This window comes from Danio rerio, chromosome 23 (assembly GCF_052040795.2).
Source record: "Danio rerio strain M-AB ecotype USA chromosome 23, GRCz13ab, whole genome shotgun sequence".
Classification (NCBI taxonomy): Eukaryota; Metazoa; Chordata; class Actinopteri; order Cypriniformes; family Danionidae; genus Danio; species Danio rerio.
This window is the reverse complement of record NC_141043.1, coordinates 48,608,682-48,626,671: the sequence shown is the minus strand read 5'-3', so window position 1 is coordinate 48,626,671 and position 17,990 is coordinate 48,608,682. Positions and strand designations below refer to the sequence as shown.

The 17,990-nt window shown below is 37.4% G+C and overlaps 2 protein-coding genes across 3 annotated transcripts in view; both read left to right on the top strand.

Moving 5' to 3' along the window:
- The window catches only part of tfr2 (transferrin receptor 2), a 1,009,002-nt gene that overhangs the window by 237,083 nt on the left and 753,929 nt on the right, over positions 1-17,990 (top strand). The window lies entirely within an intron of this gene.
- The window catches only part of mogat3a (monoacylglycerol O-acyltransferase 3a), a 45,085-nt gene that overhangs the window by 24,973 nt on the left and 2,122 nt on the right, over positions 1-17,990 (top strand). Inside the window, exons 1-5 of one of the 2 annotated variants that reach the window (XM_087307913.1) lie at positions 6,315-6,769; positions 9,950-10,128; positions 13,799-14,003; positions 16,595-16,769; positions 16,990-17,189. In XM_087307913.1, coding sequence (XP_087164039.1) covers positions 6,676-6,769; positions 9,950-10,128; positions 13,799-14,003; positions 16,595-16,769; positions 16,990-17,189 — 853 coding nt within the window. In that variant the 5' untranslated portion in view covers positions 6,315-6,675. Of the gene's footprint in view, positions 1-6,314; positions 6,770-9,949; positions 10,129-13,798; positions 14,004-16,594; positions 16,770-16,989; positions 17,190-17,990 lie in introns of those variants that run through there. The other variant, XM_087307914.1, reaches the window with a different exon arrangement.

The window sequence follows — 17,990 nt, the reverse complement described above, 5'->3', positions numbered from 1 at the left end:
GATCTTTGAATCAGTGAGTTGTTCACTGGAGACTCAGTCTAAATGGATCTTTGAATCAGTGAGTTGTTTACTGGAGACTCAGTCTAAATGGATCTTTGAATCAGTGAGTTGTTTACTGGAGACACAGTCTAAATGGATCTTTGAATCAGTGAGTTTTTTTAGCTGGAGACTCAGTCTAAATGGATCTTTGAATCAGTGAGTTGTTTACTGGAGACTCAGTCTAAATGGATCTTTGAATCAGTGAGTTGTTTACTGGAGACTCAGTCTAAATGGATCTTTGAATCAGTGAGTTGTTTACTGGAGACTCAGTCTAAATGGATCTTTGAATCAGTGAGTTGTTTACTGGAGACTCAGTCTAAATGGATCTTTGAATCAGTGAGTTGTTTACTGGAGACTCAGTCTAAATGGATCTTTGAATCAGTGAGTTCTTTACTGGTGTTGGATTATACGAATAATTTTTTATTATTTTTGTCTCTTTTTCTTTTAATCAAACAATTATTTGTATTGGTCATGTAAGGGTCATATATTAACTGAACTTCTAGTGTTGTGTGTGAGTGCTGTGCATACTAATTAGCATTTTTGCAGAAGTAGATAGATGCGGGTCCAAAATTAAATTCAGCTCTGCAGAAACTTCCTGTCTGAAGAGAGGTGTTAAAACTGAACACAGAACACAGAAAGATGTATACTTTGTTGTTGTGCAGAGAATTCGTAGAAAAAGAGGAAGTATGTCGAAGGTGCGGCCAATGGAGGACTGAACAATGACTGACAAGTGACGTTACACCAAAACTCCACCTGTTAAGATCAGTTGTGTATTTATGCTGGAGTCAGGAAATGTATGTTAGTTGCAAAACCTCTTGTATTGCATTGGGGTAACGTAACCCAGAGCTCTGTCATCGAATTATTCATTTGTATCTAATAAATTGTTACGATTTTTGACATTGAAGAAAAACCTCTCCAGACCTTTTCTTATTGAACACGCATGGAATAGAGATAGATATTCCAACACTGGAGACTCGCTGTAAATGGATCTTTAAATCAGTGAGTTGTTTACTAGAGACTCACTTTAAATGGATCTTTGAATCAGTGAGTTGTTTACTGAAGACTCCCTCTAAATGGATCTTTGAATCAGTGAGTTGTTTACTGGAGACTCAGTCTAAATGGGTCCTTGAATCAGTGAGTTGTTTACTGGAGACTCACTTTAAATGGATCTTTGAATCAGTGAGTTGTTTACTGAAGACTCCCTCTAAATGGATCTTTGAATCAGTGAGTTGTTTACTGAAGACTCCCTCTAAATGGATCTTTGAATCAGTGAGTTGTTTACCAGAAACTCGCTCTGAATGAATCAATTGAATCAGTGAGTTGTTTATGAGAGACTCACTCTGAATGGATCATTTGAATCAGTGAGTCGTTTACCGGAGACTAACTCTGAATGGATCATTTGAATCAGTGAGTTGTTTATCAGAGACTCACTTTGAACAGATCATTTGAATCAATGAGTTGTTTATTGGAGATTCGCTCTGAACGGATCTTTTTAATCAGTGAGTTGTTTATCAGAGACTCACTCTAAACATCTTTAATTCATTGAGTTGTTTACCGCCGTCTCACTCTGAACGACTTATTTGAATCATTGAGTTGTTTAACCACAGACTCACTCTGATTAAATGATTTGAATTAGTGAGTTGTTTAGCGGAGATCGCTCTGAATCGATCATTTGAATCAGTGAGTTGTTTACTAGAGAGTCACTCTGAATGGATTGTTTGATTCAGAGAGTTGCTCACCAGAGATTCAATCTGAAAGGATCAATGGAATCAGTCAGTCGTTTACCAGTGATTCACTATGAACAGATCATTTGAATCAGTGAGATGTTTACCGGTGATTCACTCTGAACAAATCATGTGAATAAGTAAGTCATTTATCAGAGACTCATTTGGAACAGACAGACAGGCAGACAGATGGATAGTTGAATAGAGGAAGGGAGCGAGGCAGGGATGGACAGCTGGGTGAAGGAACTGATAGAAAAAGAATAGATAGACGCACAGATGAATAGATGAACAGACATTTTTGGCTCAGTAACTTTTCCCCCACTTGAGCAAGAGAGAGTTTGCTCAGGGGTATGACGATGACCTCTGACCTCAGTCTGATGAAACAGTACATTCATGTGTGTTAAACTCAGTCTGACTGCTTTCAGACTCTGAACACTGACCTCTTTCATTCCTTTCATCACTGGTATATACGACGCCTCATCAGATGCGCATACTATCAGATTAAATCGTATATTTACATCACTGCATTCGTATTGTTTTAGGATTTATATCATTACGATAGGCTTTTTTGGGGAGTCTAAAAAGTTTTTTAGACTCCAATTCAATTTTTGTTTCCAATTTAATTAACCAAAACATAGATATTTTTGACTAATATTTTATTACTTGAGTTTATGGTTGGATGGACAGATAGATATTCAGTTAGATTGTACTTTAATTCAAGAATGGTTTAATAAAAACAAATTTAGACAAAAAAAAAAGAAGTCTTGTAGTGTGGTGTTCTTTAAAAAATCTCAGCGGGTACACTCGCTAGACGTAGATATTAGATTTGATGACAGCTCGCAGTTGTCTAATGTTGATGAATTTAAATATTAAATAAATAAATAATACAATACCGATTTTGTCACGATTCGTCAATACCGATTCGTCACGGTGGCGCAGTGGGTAGCACGATCGCCTCACAGCTGGAAGATCACTGGTTTGAGTCCTGTCTGGGTCAGCTGGCGTTTCTGTGTGGAGTTTGCATGTTCTCCCCGTGTTGGCGTGGGTATCCTTCGGGTGCTCCGGTTTCCAGTTCAAATACATGCGCTATAGGGGAATTGATTAAGCTAAATTGACAGGTGTGTGTGTGTGTGTGTGTGTGAACGAGTGTGTATGGGTGTTTTCCAGTGATGGGTTGCACCTGGAAGGGCATCTGCTGCATAAAACATGTGCTGGATAAGTTGGCGGTTCATTCCACAGTGGCAACCTCAGATTATTAAAGCTGAAAAGAAAATGAATGAATGCTTGCTTACAGGTTTAGATTGTGGTGTTCAGGTGAAGTGTGTTGTTTATTGGATTGTTTAGCTGTACTGTATGCTTGTTGTGATGTGTTGTACTCTGTTGGATCTTTGTTTCTCTTAGCGACCCACTCGAAAATGAGATCAAGGGACTCTCCCATTCAATAAAATTCATATATTATTATCACTGTGTCAATATATTAATATGCGCTGTAATATTATTTCTATTATATATATATATATATATATATATATATATATATATATATATATATATATATATATATACATATATATATATATATATATATATATATATATATATATATATATATATATATATACAACATATATATATACAACATTTCTGTCTGGTTCTCGAATCTGATTGGCTGATAGTCGTGATATATTTAAGTAATATCAGCACCCGTACAGCCTGTTTACCCTTTGTGTATTACTCCGCCCACATGCAGCCAGCAGAAAGCAGACACTACAGATCTAAAGTGTAAAAGATGCACGCTCAGCTGTTTAACTGTCAGCTTATGATTTGAATCCAACGTGGAAGAAAGTAGTTCCTCATACAAAAGGGTTTTTAAGACTCTCCATGTTTGATTTTGTTTTATAAACACAATCATGCCGTCAAACTGTTGTATAAATGCAATATCACACTCGTAGCAGTGCGATATGGCTGTATATAGGCACTGGTTGGGGCACTAAGGCACTACTCCCACCAGTGCCGATATACAGCCATATCGCACTGCTACGAGAGTGATATTGCTCATATATATAAATATATATATATACTGAGACCCCGCCCATTGACTTGTGTCCTCTGTAGACAGGGCCGGCACGTCCATAGAGGCGACCTAGGCAGCCGCCTAGAGCGGCAGAATAGAGAGGGCAGCATCACCAACAGCTCCCTCACCACCCGCGCCCTCAGTTATATCCACGTGTAGGGCGGCAGAATAGAGAGGGTGGTGTCCACGACAGCTCCCTTGACATCAACCCCCCGAACCCACTTTCACCTTAGGGTTGAGGGCGGCAATTTGCCTAGAGCGGCAGTTCATCTTGCTCCGGCCCTGTCAGTAGTGGACATGGCGTTTTCATGAATTTTCTTTGAAATTTTTTGAGCTACTCTTTTAAGTCCTATTGTACTAAGCAGAGGACATCCTGGGCTTTCTAGTGATGTCATTTGATTGGCTGGCATGCTCGAAACCACTTCTTTCACTGCATCCGAAATGGCCGACATACAAAAAAGCACATTTATGTGAAGGAGAGAGGCATGTCAAATTGAGCTTTTTAAATGTGTTTTAACTATTATATATATATATATATATATATATATATATATATATATATATATATATACATGCTCATTAAAGTGTCTGGAACAATACATTTAGCTTTTAAAGCTGCTAACTTGTTTGTGTTTCAAAATATCCTCCTTTTTTAAATGTCCACTATAGCAGGGGTTCCCAAACTTTTCAGCCCGCGACCCCCAAAATGACAATGCCAGTGACTCGTGACCCCCAAAATTCTCTGAGGTGGTGGTTATAAATACAGAAACCTTGTAAGCAATGACGCAGACACACCAATAGGCCCAAGTCTATTCTTTGTTTTTTTATGTATGTCAGTGCTGTAAATGGGCTAGAAAGTTTAACCTGGTGTTACAAAATCTGCTGCATCTGACAGTATTGCTGTGTCTTTAGTATAATGTAATTACTCGAGAAGTCACAATCCAATAGAACTAGTAACTATAAGCTACTATAGTAACTATATAGTTTAAAGTAACTATAAACGACTATTTTTTTTTCTCATCAGTAGGTTATTGATAAAATACAGTAAGTCTTAAGGTTTATTAAAAATTAATTGATTTTTGAAAATCACCAGGCGACCCCCCCTTCATTGTCCCGCGACCCCTCGGGGGGTCCCGACCCCCACTTTGAGAACCTCTGCACTATAGTGGACAAAAGGACCATATTAATGTAGTTAGTGACTGCATGTTGTAGGAGGCAGAACTGAAGCAGAGAGGACTCTTTATAAGATAGTTGAGGGAGACTCTGATTTAGAGTCTGACAATTAGAGAATTAGAGATGATTAGAGAATGAAAATCCGTTTTAAATCGCTTTTATGTTAGGTTTGTTTTGGATTAACATCACTTCTTTTTGCTTTTGTTTTGGTTTTTTTTGAGTTCGGCTCTCTTTCAGACTAAACTGTTTCAGGAGTTTCAATTAAAAAAAAAAGGAAAAGTGGCTTTTGTTTTGTTTTTGTTACATTAATATTGGATTAATATTCCTTTACAGCCATATCCTGTACTGTTTTGTTGTCTGAGTGGCAGTCGTTTTAAACTAAAATAGTCCTGTGGTCCACTACACTGGAGACATGCTGTAAAATTAAAAATAAAAACAAAATGTAAAAACTCTAATGTGTAGACTTTTTTAACCAAAAGGATGAAGGAAATCACAGAAAAAAAATTCTTTGGGTCTCAAAAGGATATGTATTGTATATTTATATTACATAAAAAGGTCATTTTTATAATTATGACAAGCTATAATAATAAATAATGATAAATCTTTTTGCCTCTATGTACTGGTTAATTGACCCAAACATACATATTTTATACTGGAATGTTTTAGTCATTAGATTTGTTAATCTAAATGCTGAATATAAATGTAGTGAACATTATACAGTTGAAATCAGAATTATTTAACCTTCTGTGGATTTTTTTTCTTTTTTAAATATTTCCAAAATGAGCAAGGAATTGTTCACAGTATGTCTGATATCATCTTTTCTTCTGGAGAAAGTCTTATTTGCTTTATTTCGGCTAGAATATAATAATAAAATATAATAAACTCAATATTATTAGCCCCCTTTAAGCTATTAGTTTTAGATTGTCTCCAGAACAAACCACTGTTATACAATGACTTGCCTAATTACCCTAACTTTACCCTAATTACCCTAGTGAATCCTTTAAATGTCACGTTAAGCTGTATAGAAGTGTCTTGAAGAATATCTAGTCTAATATTCTGTCATCATGGCAGAGAGAAAATAAATCAGTTATTAGAGATGAGTTATTAACACTATTATGTTTAGAAATGTGTTAAAGAAATCAAAAGAAAAAAGAAAGCAAAAAAAACGAGCACACGAGCGTCCTCTGGCGACCGCGCGAAGGACAGGTTAAAGGGTTCACAGTCGCGCGCATGCGCAGATCGTGCATCATCCGCGCGATGTGATTGGCGGCCAGCGAGAGGGCCGGGTCGCTGACGTCACGGGTGTGTTGCTGCTTTTGCGCTCGCACGAAGGCACGCGGAACAGAGGCGCGCGATAGGAGCTGACCGAACTTCAGCAAGACTCACAAAAGTGTCAGAAACTCACTTTATTCACAGTGTGCGCTCAGAACGAAAGCCTCTGAGTGACGTCACCCGCAGAAACAGAGGATGAACAAAGCGCTGGATGAAGAAACGCGACTCTGAGCGCTGATGTGCTGGACTCTCTGCACAGAGGAGTGTGTGGCTGTGTGTGTTCTTTGACTGTGTGTGTGTGTTTGTTTGTTTGTTTATTTGTTTGTTTGTTTGTTTGTGAGTGAGTAAGTGTGTGTTCTGTGGCAGTGTGACTGTGTGTGTGCGCTCTCCGAGATGAAGATTGAGTTCGCTCCTCTGCGCGTGCCTCTGCGCAGGCGCATTCAGACGGCCGCGGTGGTCCAGTGGGTCTTCAGCTTCTTGGCTCTGGGTGAGCGAATCTTTCATTTACTTTGTTTATTTATTGCGAACAACACACTTGGCGAACTCAGACGCAAACACTTGTTCTCACTTTCATTTTCACATAAATACATAAATCATCATTAGTGTCATTATTATTGGTCTAGAGTGGAGAAGCGGAAGGATTTAATAAGTATATGTTTTTCCTATTCATTTTCAGAGATGTATGTGTTTTATTGTGTTATTTGAATAATATTTGCTTTCCTTAACAATTGTATTTATTTATTTTATTTTCTACATGTTCAAAGTTAGAAAGTCTGAATTATTCCAGTCTTTATTCTATTCAGTTCATCTTTATTTCTCTAATGTAGATTGTGTAAAAGCAGCTTCACACTGAAGTTCTAGTATACTGATAGAGGTAAAGTTGTTTTATATTCGCATATTCGTTCATTTAGCAGTCTCTATATTGTTCACCATATTACTTTGAATTTTCAATCGGATTTAGCCTGCAAGTGTGACTTGAAAACAACATTAACACTGTTTATTTGACTATAAACAATGCTGTACTTTGGTATTCATTGGCTGCTAATATGATTTCGCTATTTAGAGTTTGCAAATAATACTTTAATGAAATTATATTATTAAGGGGAAAGTCTGAATGTGCGAATATAAAACCAACTTTACCTCTATAGTAACCTGAAGCTGTGTCAGTCCAGTTTTCAGTGTTGTAGTTGAGTTTTGCTCAGTTCAGTGAGGTTTAATTTACAGAGGTAAAGTTGTTTTTATATTCGCACATGCGTTAATTTATAAGTCTCTGTATTGTTTACCATGTTACTTGGAATATTCGATCGGAATTAGCATGCAAGGATGACTTAAAACAACAATAACACTGTTTATTTGACTGTGAGCAATGTTGTACATTGATAGTTATTGGCTGCTAATATGATTTCTCTATTTAGAGTTTGCAAATAATACTTTTATGAAATTATATTATTAAGGGGAAAGTCTGAATATCCGAATATAAAACCAAGTTTACCTCTATGTTTAATTTTCACTGCTGAAAGTCCAAACACTGAAGAGCAAATCCATCAATACGCAGCTCCACAAACCCCATTATAAAGAAATAAAAAGATATACATTTGTGCCGGGAATGAGTTTAAAACATGAATTATCCTAAAATAAGTGCTGCTCAAAAATAAATATTTGTCTGTCAGCACCTTCACACAAAGGTACTGGTTGAGTAAAACAGTATATTACAATTTTAAGCCTGTTTTACTCTTAAACAAAATACACAAATAATATGAAACACAATTCACAATACTTTCCTTAAAAATGAACTAAGTACTAAAGGGGATTCAAAATTGTAATATTTTACTGTTTTTCCAACACTGCACACTTATTAAAAATCCTCATTATCAGATCTTTCTTCATCACTTTGTTGGCTAAATGCCACCCTTGAGATAAAATTTATATATATGTCAACTTCTGCTTTCAACGATATATATATTTTATATATAAATATATATATATATATATATATATATATATACACACACACACACACACACACACACATTATAAATATATACATTATATATATATATATAGTCGAAAGCAGAAGTTGACATACACTGTATAAAAGGCAAATGACCATTTTTTAAAAAGTCAGATGTTAATGTGACTAAACTTTTTCTCTTTTAGAAAAGTTAAGATGATCACACATGTTTCTGTTCTGCTTAATAGCAGAATAATGAGAGAGATATTGTTTGAGAAATTGTTATACCTTTTCTTGAAAGTCAGGTTGACATACAATAAGAATATTCTGCCTCTGAAAAAACTCAGATGATGGTGTCAAGGTTTTGGAAGGTTCTGATTGGCTAATTGACCACATTTGAGTTAATTGGAGGCACAACTGTAGAAACAACAAGCCAATCTGATTAGAAATGTATTTATTTATTTTTGTGTGTATAAAAGCAGAGAAATGTGACTATAAATGTGTTTTTTATGACAGTAGATTAAGTTGTTAAAACTGTAATAAAAACAGATACAGCTGTTATTTCTAGAGAGTTTATTGTTTTCTGTTTTATTTATGTCGTTGTGTGTAGGAAAAAGGTCATTTCTGCTATTTAATTGTAGAGATAATATAGTTGTTAGTAATATTTTAAATGTGTGTGTTTATAATAATAGTCTATTTAAAATGTTATTATTATATAAATAATTATTTATTATATTATATTATATTATATTAACTGTAATTATTATTATAAGCTGTATTACTGAAGTCAGATTGATTTTTAGTGAAGCAGCGGCCGGTCAGTCAGTTCACTTCTGATTTAGTAACAGTGTGTGTGTTTGACCTGCTCCACTGTTTGACTTGATCACACACACACACACACACACACACACACACACACACACACACACACACACACACACACACACACACACATATATATATATATTGAAGTTTAGAGAAACACCCACACAATTTCAGAGACTCTATCTCTCTCTCTCTCTCTCACACACACACACACGTATGCACAGGCACATAAACACACACACTTACACACAGAGACAACCACTCACTTATTATCTTTTACGCACACACATTCATTCACCCTTACACACGCACACACCTCATACACTCAAAGTCCCACACACTCACTTATTCACCTCTCTCAAACACAAAATTACTCATTCACACACACACACACACACACACACACACACACACACACACACACACACACTCAATCTCTTTTACGCACACATATTTACTCACACACTTACTTATTCACCTCTCTCACACAAAATCACTCACTCATTCATACACAAACACACACTCACAGAGACACTCACTCACTCACCCACTCAATCTCTTTTACGCACACACATTGACTCACACACTCACTCACTTTTTCACCACTCTAATAACACCCAAACACTCTCTCTCAAACACACACACTTTAACACTCACAGACACACAAATTCACCTCTCTCTCTCTCACTCTCTTTCCCTCTCTCTCTCTCTCTCTCGCTATCTCTCTCTCTCTCTCTCACACACACACACACACACACACACACACACAAAAATCACTCTTTCAATCTCGTACACACACAAAATCACTCACTCATTCACTCACACACACACACACACAAAAACTCTGCCTTTGATCTGTGTGTGTTTGTATTTGTGTGTGTGTGTTCGCAGCTCAGGTGTGTCTGGCCGCGTTCGTGCTGCTGTGTCTCAGTGATTGGTGGATGCTCGGAGCGCTGTATGCTGGTTGGCTGTATCTGGACCGGGACACGCCCTCATGTGGAGGTCGGAGGTCACAGTGGGTCAGAAGCTGGAGGATCTGGATGCATTTCAGGGATTATTTCCCAATCACAGTGAGTTCAGAACAGCAGCGAATCAGTGAGTTTGCATGTCAGTGAGTGAGTTAGTGAATCAGTAAAAGTCTGTGAATTAACAAGCCTGTGAATCAGTGCTTCTGTGAATCAGTGCTTCTGTGAATCAGTGCTTCTGTGAATCAGTGCATCTGTGAATCAGTGAGTCTGTGAATCAGTACTTCTGTGAATCAGTGAGTCTGTGAATCAGTACTTCTGTGAATCAGTGAATCTGTGAATCAGTGCTTCTGTGAATCAGTGAGTCTGTGAATCAGTACTTCTGTGAATCAGTGAGTCTGTGAATCAGTACTTCTGTGAATCAGTGAGTCTGTGAATCAGTACTTCTGTGAATCAGTGCATCTGTGAATCAGTGAGTCTGTGAATCAGTACTTCTGTGAATCAGTTAGTCTGTGAATCAGTGAGTCTGTGAATCAGGTAGTCTGTGAATCAGTGCTTCTGTGAATCAGTGCTTCTGTGAATCAGTGCTTCTGTGAATCAGTTAGTCTTTGAATCAGTGCTTCTGTGAATCAGGGAGTCTGTGAATCAGTGAGTCTGTAAGTGAGTCTGTGAGTAAATGAATCTGTGATTACATAAATCAGTGAGTCAGCAAATCAGTAAATCTGCATATCAGTAAGTGAATCAGTGATTAAGCAAATCAGTAAGCTAATCAGTGAGTGAGTCAGTGAATTAGTTAGTGAAACCTTAAGTTTTTGAATCAACAAATCTGTGAATCATCAAGCCTGTGAATCAGTGAGTCTGTGAATCTGTGAGTCTGTTAGTGAATCTGTGATTAAACGAATCAGTGAGTCAGCAAATCCGTAAGTCTGCATATCAGTAAGCGAATTGGTAAAATGTGAGTTTGTGAATCAACAAGTCTGGGAATCAGTGAGTCTGTGAATCTATGAGTAAACGAATCGGCGACTAAGCATATCAGTGAGTAAGTCAGTGTGTCAGTAAGTTAAATCGTAAGTCTGAATCAGCGTTTCTATGAGTCAACGATTCTATGAATCAACAAGTCTGTGAATCAGTGAGTCTCTGAATCAATGAGTCTGTGACTCAACAAGTCTGTGAATCAACGAGCCTAAGAATCAGTGAGTCTGTGAATCAGCGAGTAAGTGAATCAACCAATTTGGCAAGTCTGAATCAGCAAGACTAAATCAGCAAATCATTAAGTGAAATAGTGAGTGAAAATTAGCGAGTCTGTAAGTTAGCGAATCAGCGATTTAGTGAATCAGTGAGTAGGTGAGTAAGTGATTCAGCGAGTAAGCGAATCAGTGAGACTAAGTCAGAAAATCATTAAATGAACCAGTGAGTGAGAATTAGTAAGTCTGTGAGTCAGCAAATCAGTGAGTCAGTAAATCAGTGAGTTGGTAAGAGAATCAGCAAGTTAGTAAATTAATGAGTAAGTGAATCGTTGAGTAAGTGAACCAGTGAGTCATGAGTAAGTGAATCAGTGAGTAAGTAAATTAGTGAGTCTACAAGTAAGTGACTCAGTGAATTGGTAAGCAAATCAGTAAGTGAATCAGTCAGTCAGTGAATAAGTCAATCAGCTTGTAAGTCAATCAGTCAGTAAGTGATTCAGTGAGTCTAAGTGAATCATTGAGTAAGTGTATCAGTGAGTTAAGTCAATCAGCTTGTGTAAATCAGTGAGTTAGTGAATGAGTGAAACAGCGAGTAAGAGAATAGGTAAGTGATCCGGAGAGTAAGTGAATCACTGAGTTTGTAAGTGAATCAATGAGTAAGTGAATCAGTAAGTAAACTCTGTAAGTGATTTCGTGAGTCAGTGAGTAAGTGAATCTGTAAGTGAATCAGTGAGTTGGTAAGTCAGTCAGTGAGCTAATGAATCAGCGAGTAAGTGAATCAGTGGGTTGGTAAGTCAATTAGAGAGTTACTGAATCTGCAAATAAGTGAATCAGTGAGTAAGTGATTCAGTGAGTCAGTGAATCAATGCGTTAGTGAATCGGTGATTGTCAATATCTGCCAGCTGGATTCTCAAGTTTCCTTCACTATATTGCAATTAAATCCTAATCTAATCACGACAAACTATATATTGTTGGAAAGGTCTAAGAATGCATATACTGGTGTTTGATAGTTATTAATGAGCTACAGTTATTTATTAATTTGCAACAAGAATACTCATCAGAGTCAAAGGCATTACTTTGCTACAGCGATCCACAAGTACAGGGGTCCGTTCTTCGTACGTGGATTACTCAGTTAGCTGGATTTGGATATTGACGATTTAACACGATCCAGGATCGTTTCGTTCTTCAAAGCTGATCCGAGAGTTGTTGTCATAGCAACAGTTCTTCTAGGTCAAACCTGATCGGGAGCAGGTTCAATTCATATAAACAGGATTAGATCAGCTCAGTTCAAGCAAAGATAATACAGAAAGTATGCTCCGAATTCTGATATTTTCTTACAGTAGTAGTTATATGCACTTGGGAAAATGGTACATAGCCTATTTTTTAACTATATATATAAAATTAAAGTCATTAATAAAATAAATAAAGTTATACATATTAATAAAACGTATGCAATCTGCACCCTCGAAATGAAAGAACAAAGACTGCCATCTGGTGATGCAAAGAGAAAACTTATTGATATGAACTATTTAGATCGCTTAGTACAAATTGTGTATGATAGAAATGCACAATATGTGACTTTTTTTTAAAGCAATAATACATTTATGCAGACATAAACATGTTTTGATAGTTAATATGCCGGTGATTTGATGCTTCACAAAAGTTGCAGACGACTTTACCAATATGAAAATGCTTTTGTAAACATCCAGTTATTCTTTACACCGATTAAAAAACGGCGACTATAATAAAGAAAATCTTTTCTAAATGTAGAACTAAATACACTGATATGCACTGAAATACATGATGAATACTCTTGTCTTGACAAATGTAAGTGTAAAGCCTACAGCTCACAACAAATGTGGAAAGTTATTGCGTGTCATATTAAACAAACGGTTTACTCCTAATTTGATGTAATTTTGCTCACATGGATAATTGAATATTAATCAGATGATGTCATTACGCTGCTGTGCCGTCAGCCAATCATTGCATTGCTGATCATGATTTCGAGGATCGATAGATCTGTCCTTCACAACACATGCAGCGATCTCAGATCAGTTCATCCAGACATTCTAATCTAATTCGCGAACTTGTTTGAAGAACCAAATTAGCGAGAGATCAGTTATCGAGATTAAAAGATCCAGGATCTGCCAAATAATCTTAGATCATTTAAGCGAGGTACGAAGAACGGACCCCAGGTTTTAAAGATGTTTTTTAGAGGGTTAATTAAAATCAAAAACCCTCAAACTGCTTTAGGATTTGATGACTACTTTACAAATACTGTGAAAAGTATGAAAAAATATCACTAATCAGCTTACACAGGAATAGGGGGCGCCCTTATATGGTCACCAATAGAAACTGTATGTCACCTGGTGGTCAAGTCTGGTACTGCAGCCAAACTAAAAACTGCTCAAAGCTCAATTCTGGAGATATCAACTTCAGATCTGGAATATAATTTGTTCAGATATTTAGCTTAGATTTTCTGTCAGTTCTGAAAAGAATTAAACAATAAATATATATATATATTTTATTGAGCTTCTTTACTCAATCTGCCATCTGTCTTCTTATAAATGAGATTGTTTTTTTCATCTCAGCTGGTCAAGACGGTGGATCTGGACCCGAGGCACAATTACCTGCTGGGTTTCCATCCGCACGGTGTTCTGGTGGCCGGTGGATTCGGGAACTTCTGCACGGAGGCGTCCGGATTCTCCCAGATGTTCCCGGGACTCACGCCGTACCTGCTGATGCTGCCGTTCTGGTTCAGGGTGCCCTTCTTCAGAGAATACATCATGTGCGGAGGTGTGTGCGTGCATTTGTGCACATGGGTGTGAGTGCACGTGCGTGTGCAAGCAATTAAGTGTGAGAGATGAAAGAGTGTGTGTGTGTGTGTGTGTGTGTGTGTGAGTGAAAGTTTCTCTGTGTTAAGAGTGTTTGTGTAGAGCTTTAGTTCATTTCTGTGTGAGGTTGATGTTTTTCTGCTCCTCATGAATGAAAACACTTGAAACTAAACATTATGAAGACTGCATATCTGCAATGTCCTCAGTGAGATAGAAAAACGTGAGTGTGTGTGTGTGTTTGACCTTACTGTTTGTTCTCGTTGGGTAATATGATGTTGTGAAAGTGTTGTGTGGAAAGTCTGAACTAGAACCAAGTAGGTAATACAGTCACACACACACACACACACACACACACACACACACACACACACACACACACACGCACACACACACACACACACACACACAATGAGCAGAGGTACAGATCTCAGCTGTCCGTCTGATATATTTATGGTGATTTTACAGCCGGCAGAAATAAAGAGGTAAATCAGGGCTGCTTTTCTGAATCGATATAGCTTCATCCTCATAACTCCTGCAGTCCAGCTCACACTCATGAAGATTAATAATAATAGAAGGTCAACACAACATGATCATTACTCTAAAACATTTCACACAAAACCTATTCCTTTTGTGTTTTTAAATAAACAGTGACTTTTAGATGATACTTTGATCAGTGTTTTATCAACTACATTCAGGCCCAAGACGATCTGAAATATGAGCAGGGGTCCGTTCTTCGTACGTGGATTACTCAGTTAGCTGGATTTGGATATTGACGATTTGACACAATCCAGGATCGTTTCGTTCTTCAAAGCTGATCCGAGAGTTGTTGTCATAGCAACAGTTCTTCTAGCTCAAACCTGATCGGGAGCAGGTTCAATTCATATAAACAGGATTAGATCAGCTCAGTTCAAGCAAAGATAATACAGAAAGTATGCTCCGAATTCTGATATTTTCTTACAGTAGTAGTTATATACACTTGGGAAAATGGTAAATATGTTTTAACAATTTATATTAAGTTATAGTCATTAATAAAATAAATAAAGTTATACATATTAATAAAACTTATGCAATCTGCACCCTCGAAATGAAAGAACAAAGACTGCCATCTGCTGGTGCAAAGAGAAAACTTATTGATATGAACTTTTTTGATCGCTTTAGTACAAATTGTGTATAATAGAAATGCACAATATGTGACTTTTTTTTAAAGCAATAATACATTTATGCAGACATGAACATGTTTTGATAGTTAATATGGTGATGATTTGATGCTTCACAAAAGTTGCAGACGCCTTTACCAATATGAAAATGCTTTTGTAAACATCCAGTTATTCTTTACACCGATTAAAAATCGCCTACTATAATAATGAAAATCTTCTCTAAATGTGGAACTAAATACACTGATTTGCACTGAAACACATGATGAATACTCTTGACACATAAAAGTGTAAAGCCTGCAGCTCATGACAAATGTGGAAGGTTATTGCGTGTCATATTTAACAAACCGTTTACTGCTAATTTTCTGTCATTTTGCTCACATGGATAATTGAATATTAATCAGATGATGTCATTACGCTGCTGTACCGTCAGCCAATCGGTGCTGATTGCTGATCATGATTTCGAGGATTGATAGATCTGTCCTTCACAACACACGCAGCGATCTCAGATCAGTTCATCCAGACATTCTAATCTGATTCGCGAACTTGTTTGAAGAACCAAATTAGCGAGAGATCAGTTATCAAGATTAAAAGATCCAGTATCTGTCAAATCATCTTAGATCATTTAAGCGAAGTACGAAGAACAGACCCCAATATTATCTATAATATTATTGAAATATATTTAAGCATTTAAAAGCAATATTATTAATTTTTTTGTATTATTTTAATGTATATTTACTAATGTGCAAATATTGTTCTGTTTAATATATGAACACTGCTTGCATTGAAGTAAATATATTAAAATATATTAAGAATCAACATGATTCAGTTACTAAATAATAACAACCAATAATCATAGCAATAACAATATGCCTAAAGTATAATTAGAACAGTGAATTAATATTGTGAAGGGCTGACAGACACACTCACCGGCCACTTTATTAGGTACACCTTACTAGTACCGGGTTGGACCCCTTTTGCCTTCAGAACTGCTTCAATCCATGATGCCAATCTCCTGTTCCACCACATCCCAAAGATGCTCTATTGGGTTGAGCTCTGGTGACTGTGCAGGCCATTTGAGTACAGTGAACTCATCATCATGTTCAAGAAACCAGTCTGAGATGATTGAGCTTTATGACATGCTGCGTTATCCTGCTGGAAGTTGGGCATCCGCTGGGTAAAACATGCTGGAATAGTTGGCGGTTCATTCCACTGTGGTGAACCCTGATGAATAAAGGGACTAAGCGGAAGGAAAATGAATGAATGAATAATTTTAATAACTCATTCCTCAATCCTTGCCGTGATGTCAGTGTGTGATGTTCTGCGAGATACTTCATTTCTCCAGGAGGGTGAATAATTTGGTCTTCATCTGTCTGTGTGTGACCTCTGACCTGTGCAGGGCTGGTGTCCAGTGAGAAGGCCAGTGCGAGTTACCTGCTGGGTCATCCAGGCGGGGGTCAAGCGGCCGTCATTGCAGTGGGCGGAGCTCCGGAGTCTCTGGAGGCGCGGCCTGGAGCACTGACACTGCAACTGCTGCAGCGCAAAGGCTTCATCAAACTCGCCCTCAAACACGGGTGTGTGTGTGTGTGTTTGTGCAGTGGGTTTTTGTGCACTATGTCCATGTTTGTTTCTTTCCATATGCATGTATGTGAGTGTGTTTTGTGCGTGTGTGTGTGTGTGTGTCTGTGCATGTGTGCGTGTGCGTGCGAGTCCGTACACTAAACACATCATTATAGCTACAGTATGGAGAGTCCCCATATAACATAAAAACCCAACTTGTTTTTGTGTGTGCAGAGCGTGGCTGGTTCCAGTGTTCTCGTTTGGGGAGAACGAGCTCTTCGACCAGATGGAGAATCCCGCAGGCTCCGCCCTCCGCCGCATGCAGGAACGCCTCCAGAGGATAATGGGCGTGGCTTTGCCTCTCTTTCATGCTAGAGGAGTTTTCCAGTACAGCTTCGGGCTGCTGCCGTACAGGAAACCCATACACACCGTCGGTACGTACACACACACACACACACACACACACACATAACTATACATGCACCTAAACACACAGTTAACACACACAAATATACACACATTTAAACACACAAATATACAAACACTCATATACACACACACTTAAACACACACAGATATACTCCCACTTAATAACACAGTCAAACACACATAGATACACAAGCACTTAGACACACTCACACACAAATAAACACACACTAACACACAAATACACACACATACACAAATATATAAACACACAAATATACACACACACATACAAACACAAATATACACTCACACACAATCACTTAAACACACACACACACAAATGTACACACAAATATACAAACACTTAAACACACACACACACACAAATATACACAGACTTAAACACACACACAAACTTAAACACACACACAAACATACAAACACTTAAGCACACAGTCAAACATACACAAATATATACACTTAAACACAAACACATGAATGTACACACACTTGAACACACATACAAATGTACAAACACGTACACAAATAAACACACTCACAAACACAAATTAAACATACACACACTCAGACACAATTATGCACACACAAACATAAAAACACTTAAGCACACACTCAAACACCCACAAATATACACTCTAAAAACACAAACACACACACACACACAGATATGCAAACACTTAAACACACAGTCATACACACACAAATATACACACATACTCAAAACAGACACACAAATGTAATAACACGAAAACATACACACAAACACACAAATATACACACAAAAA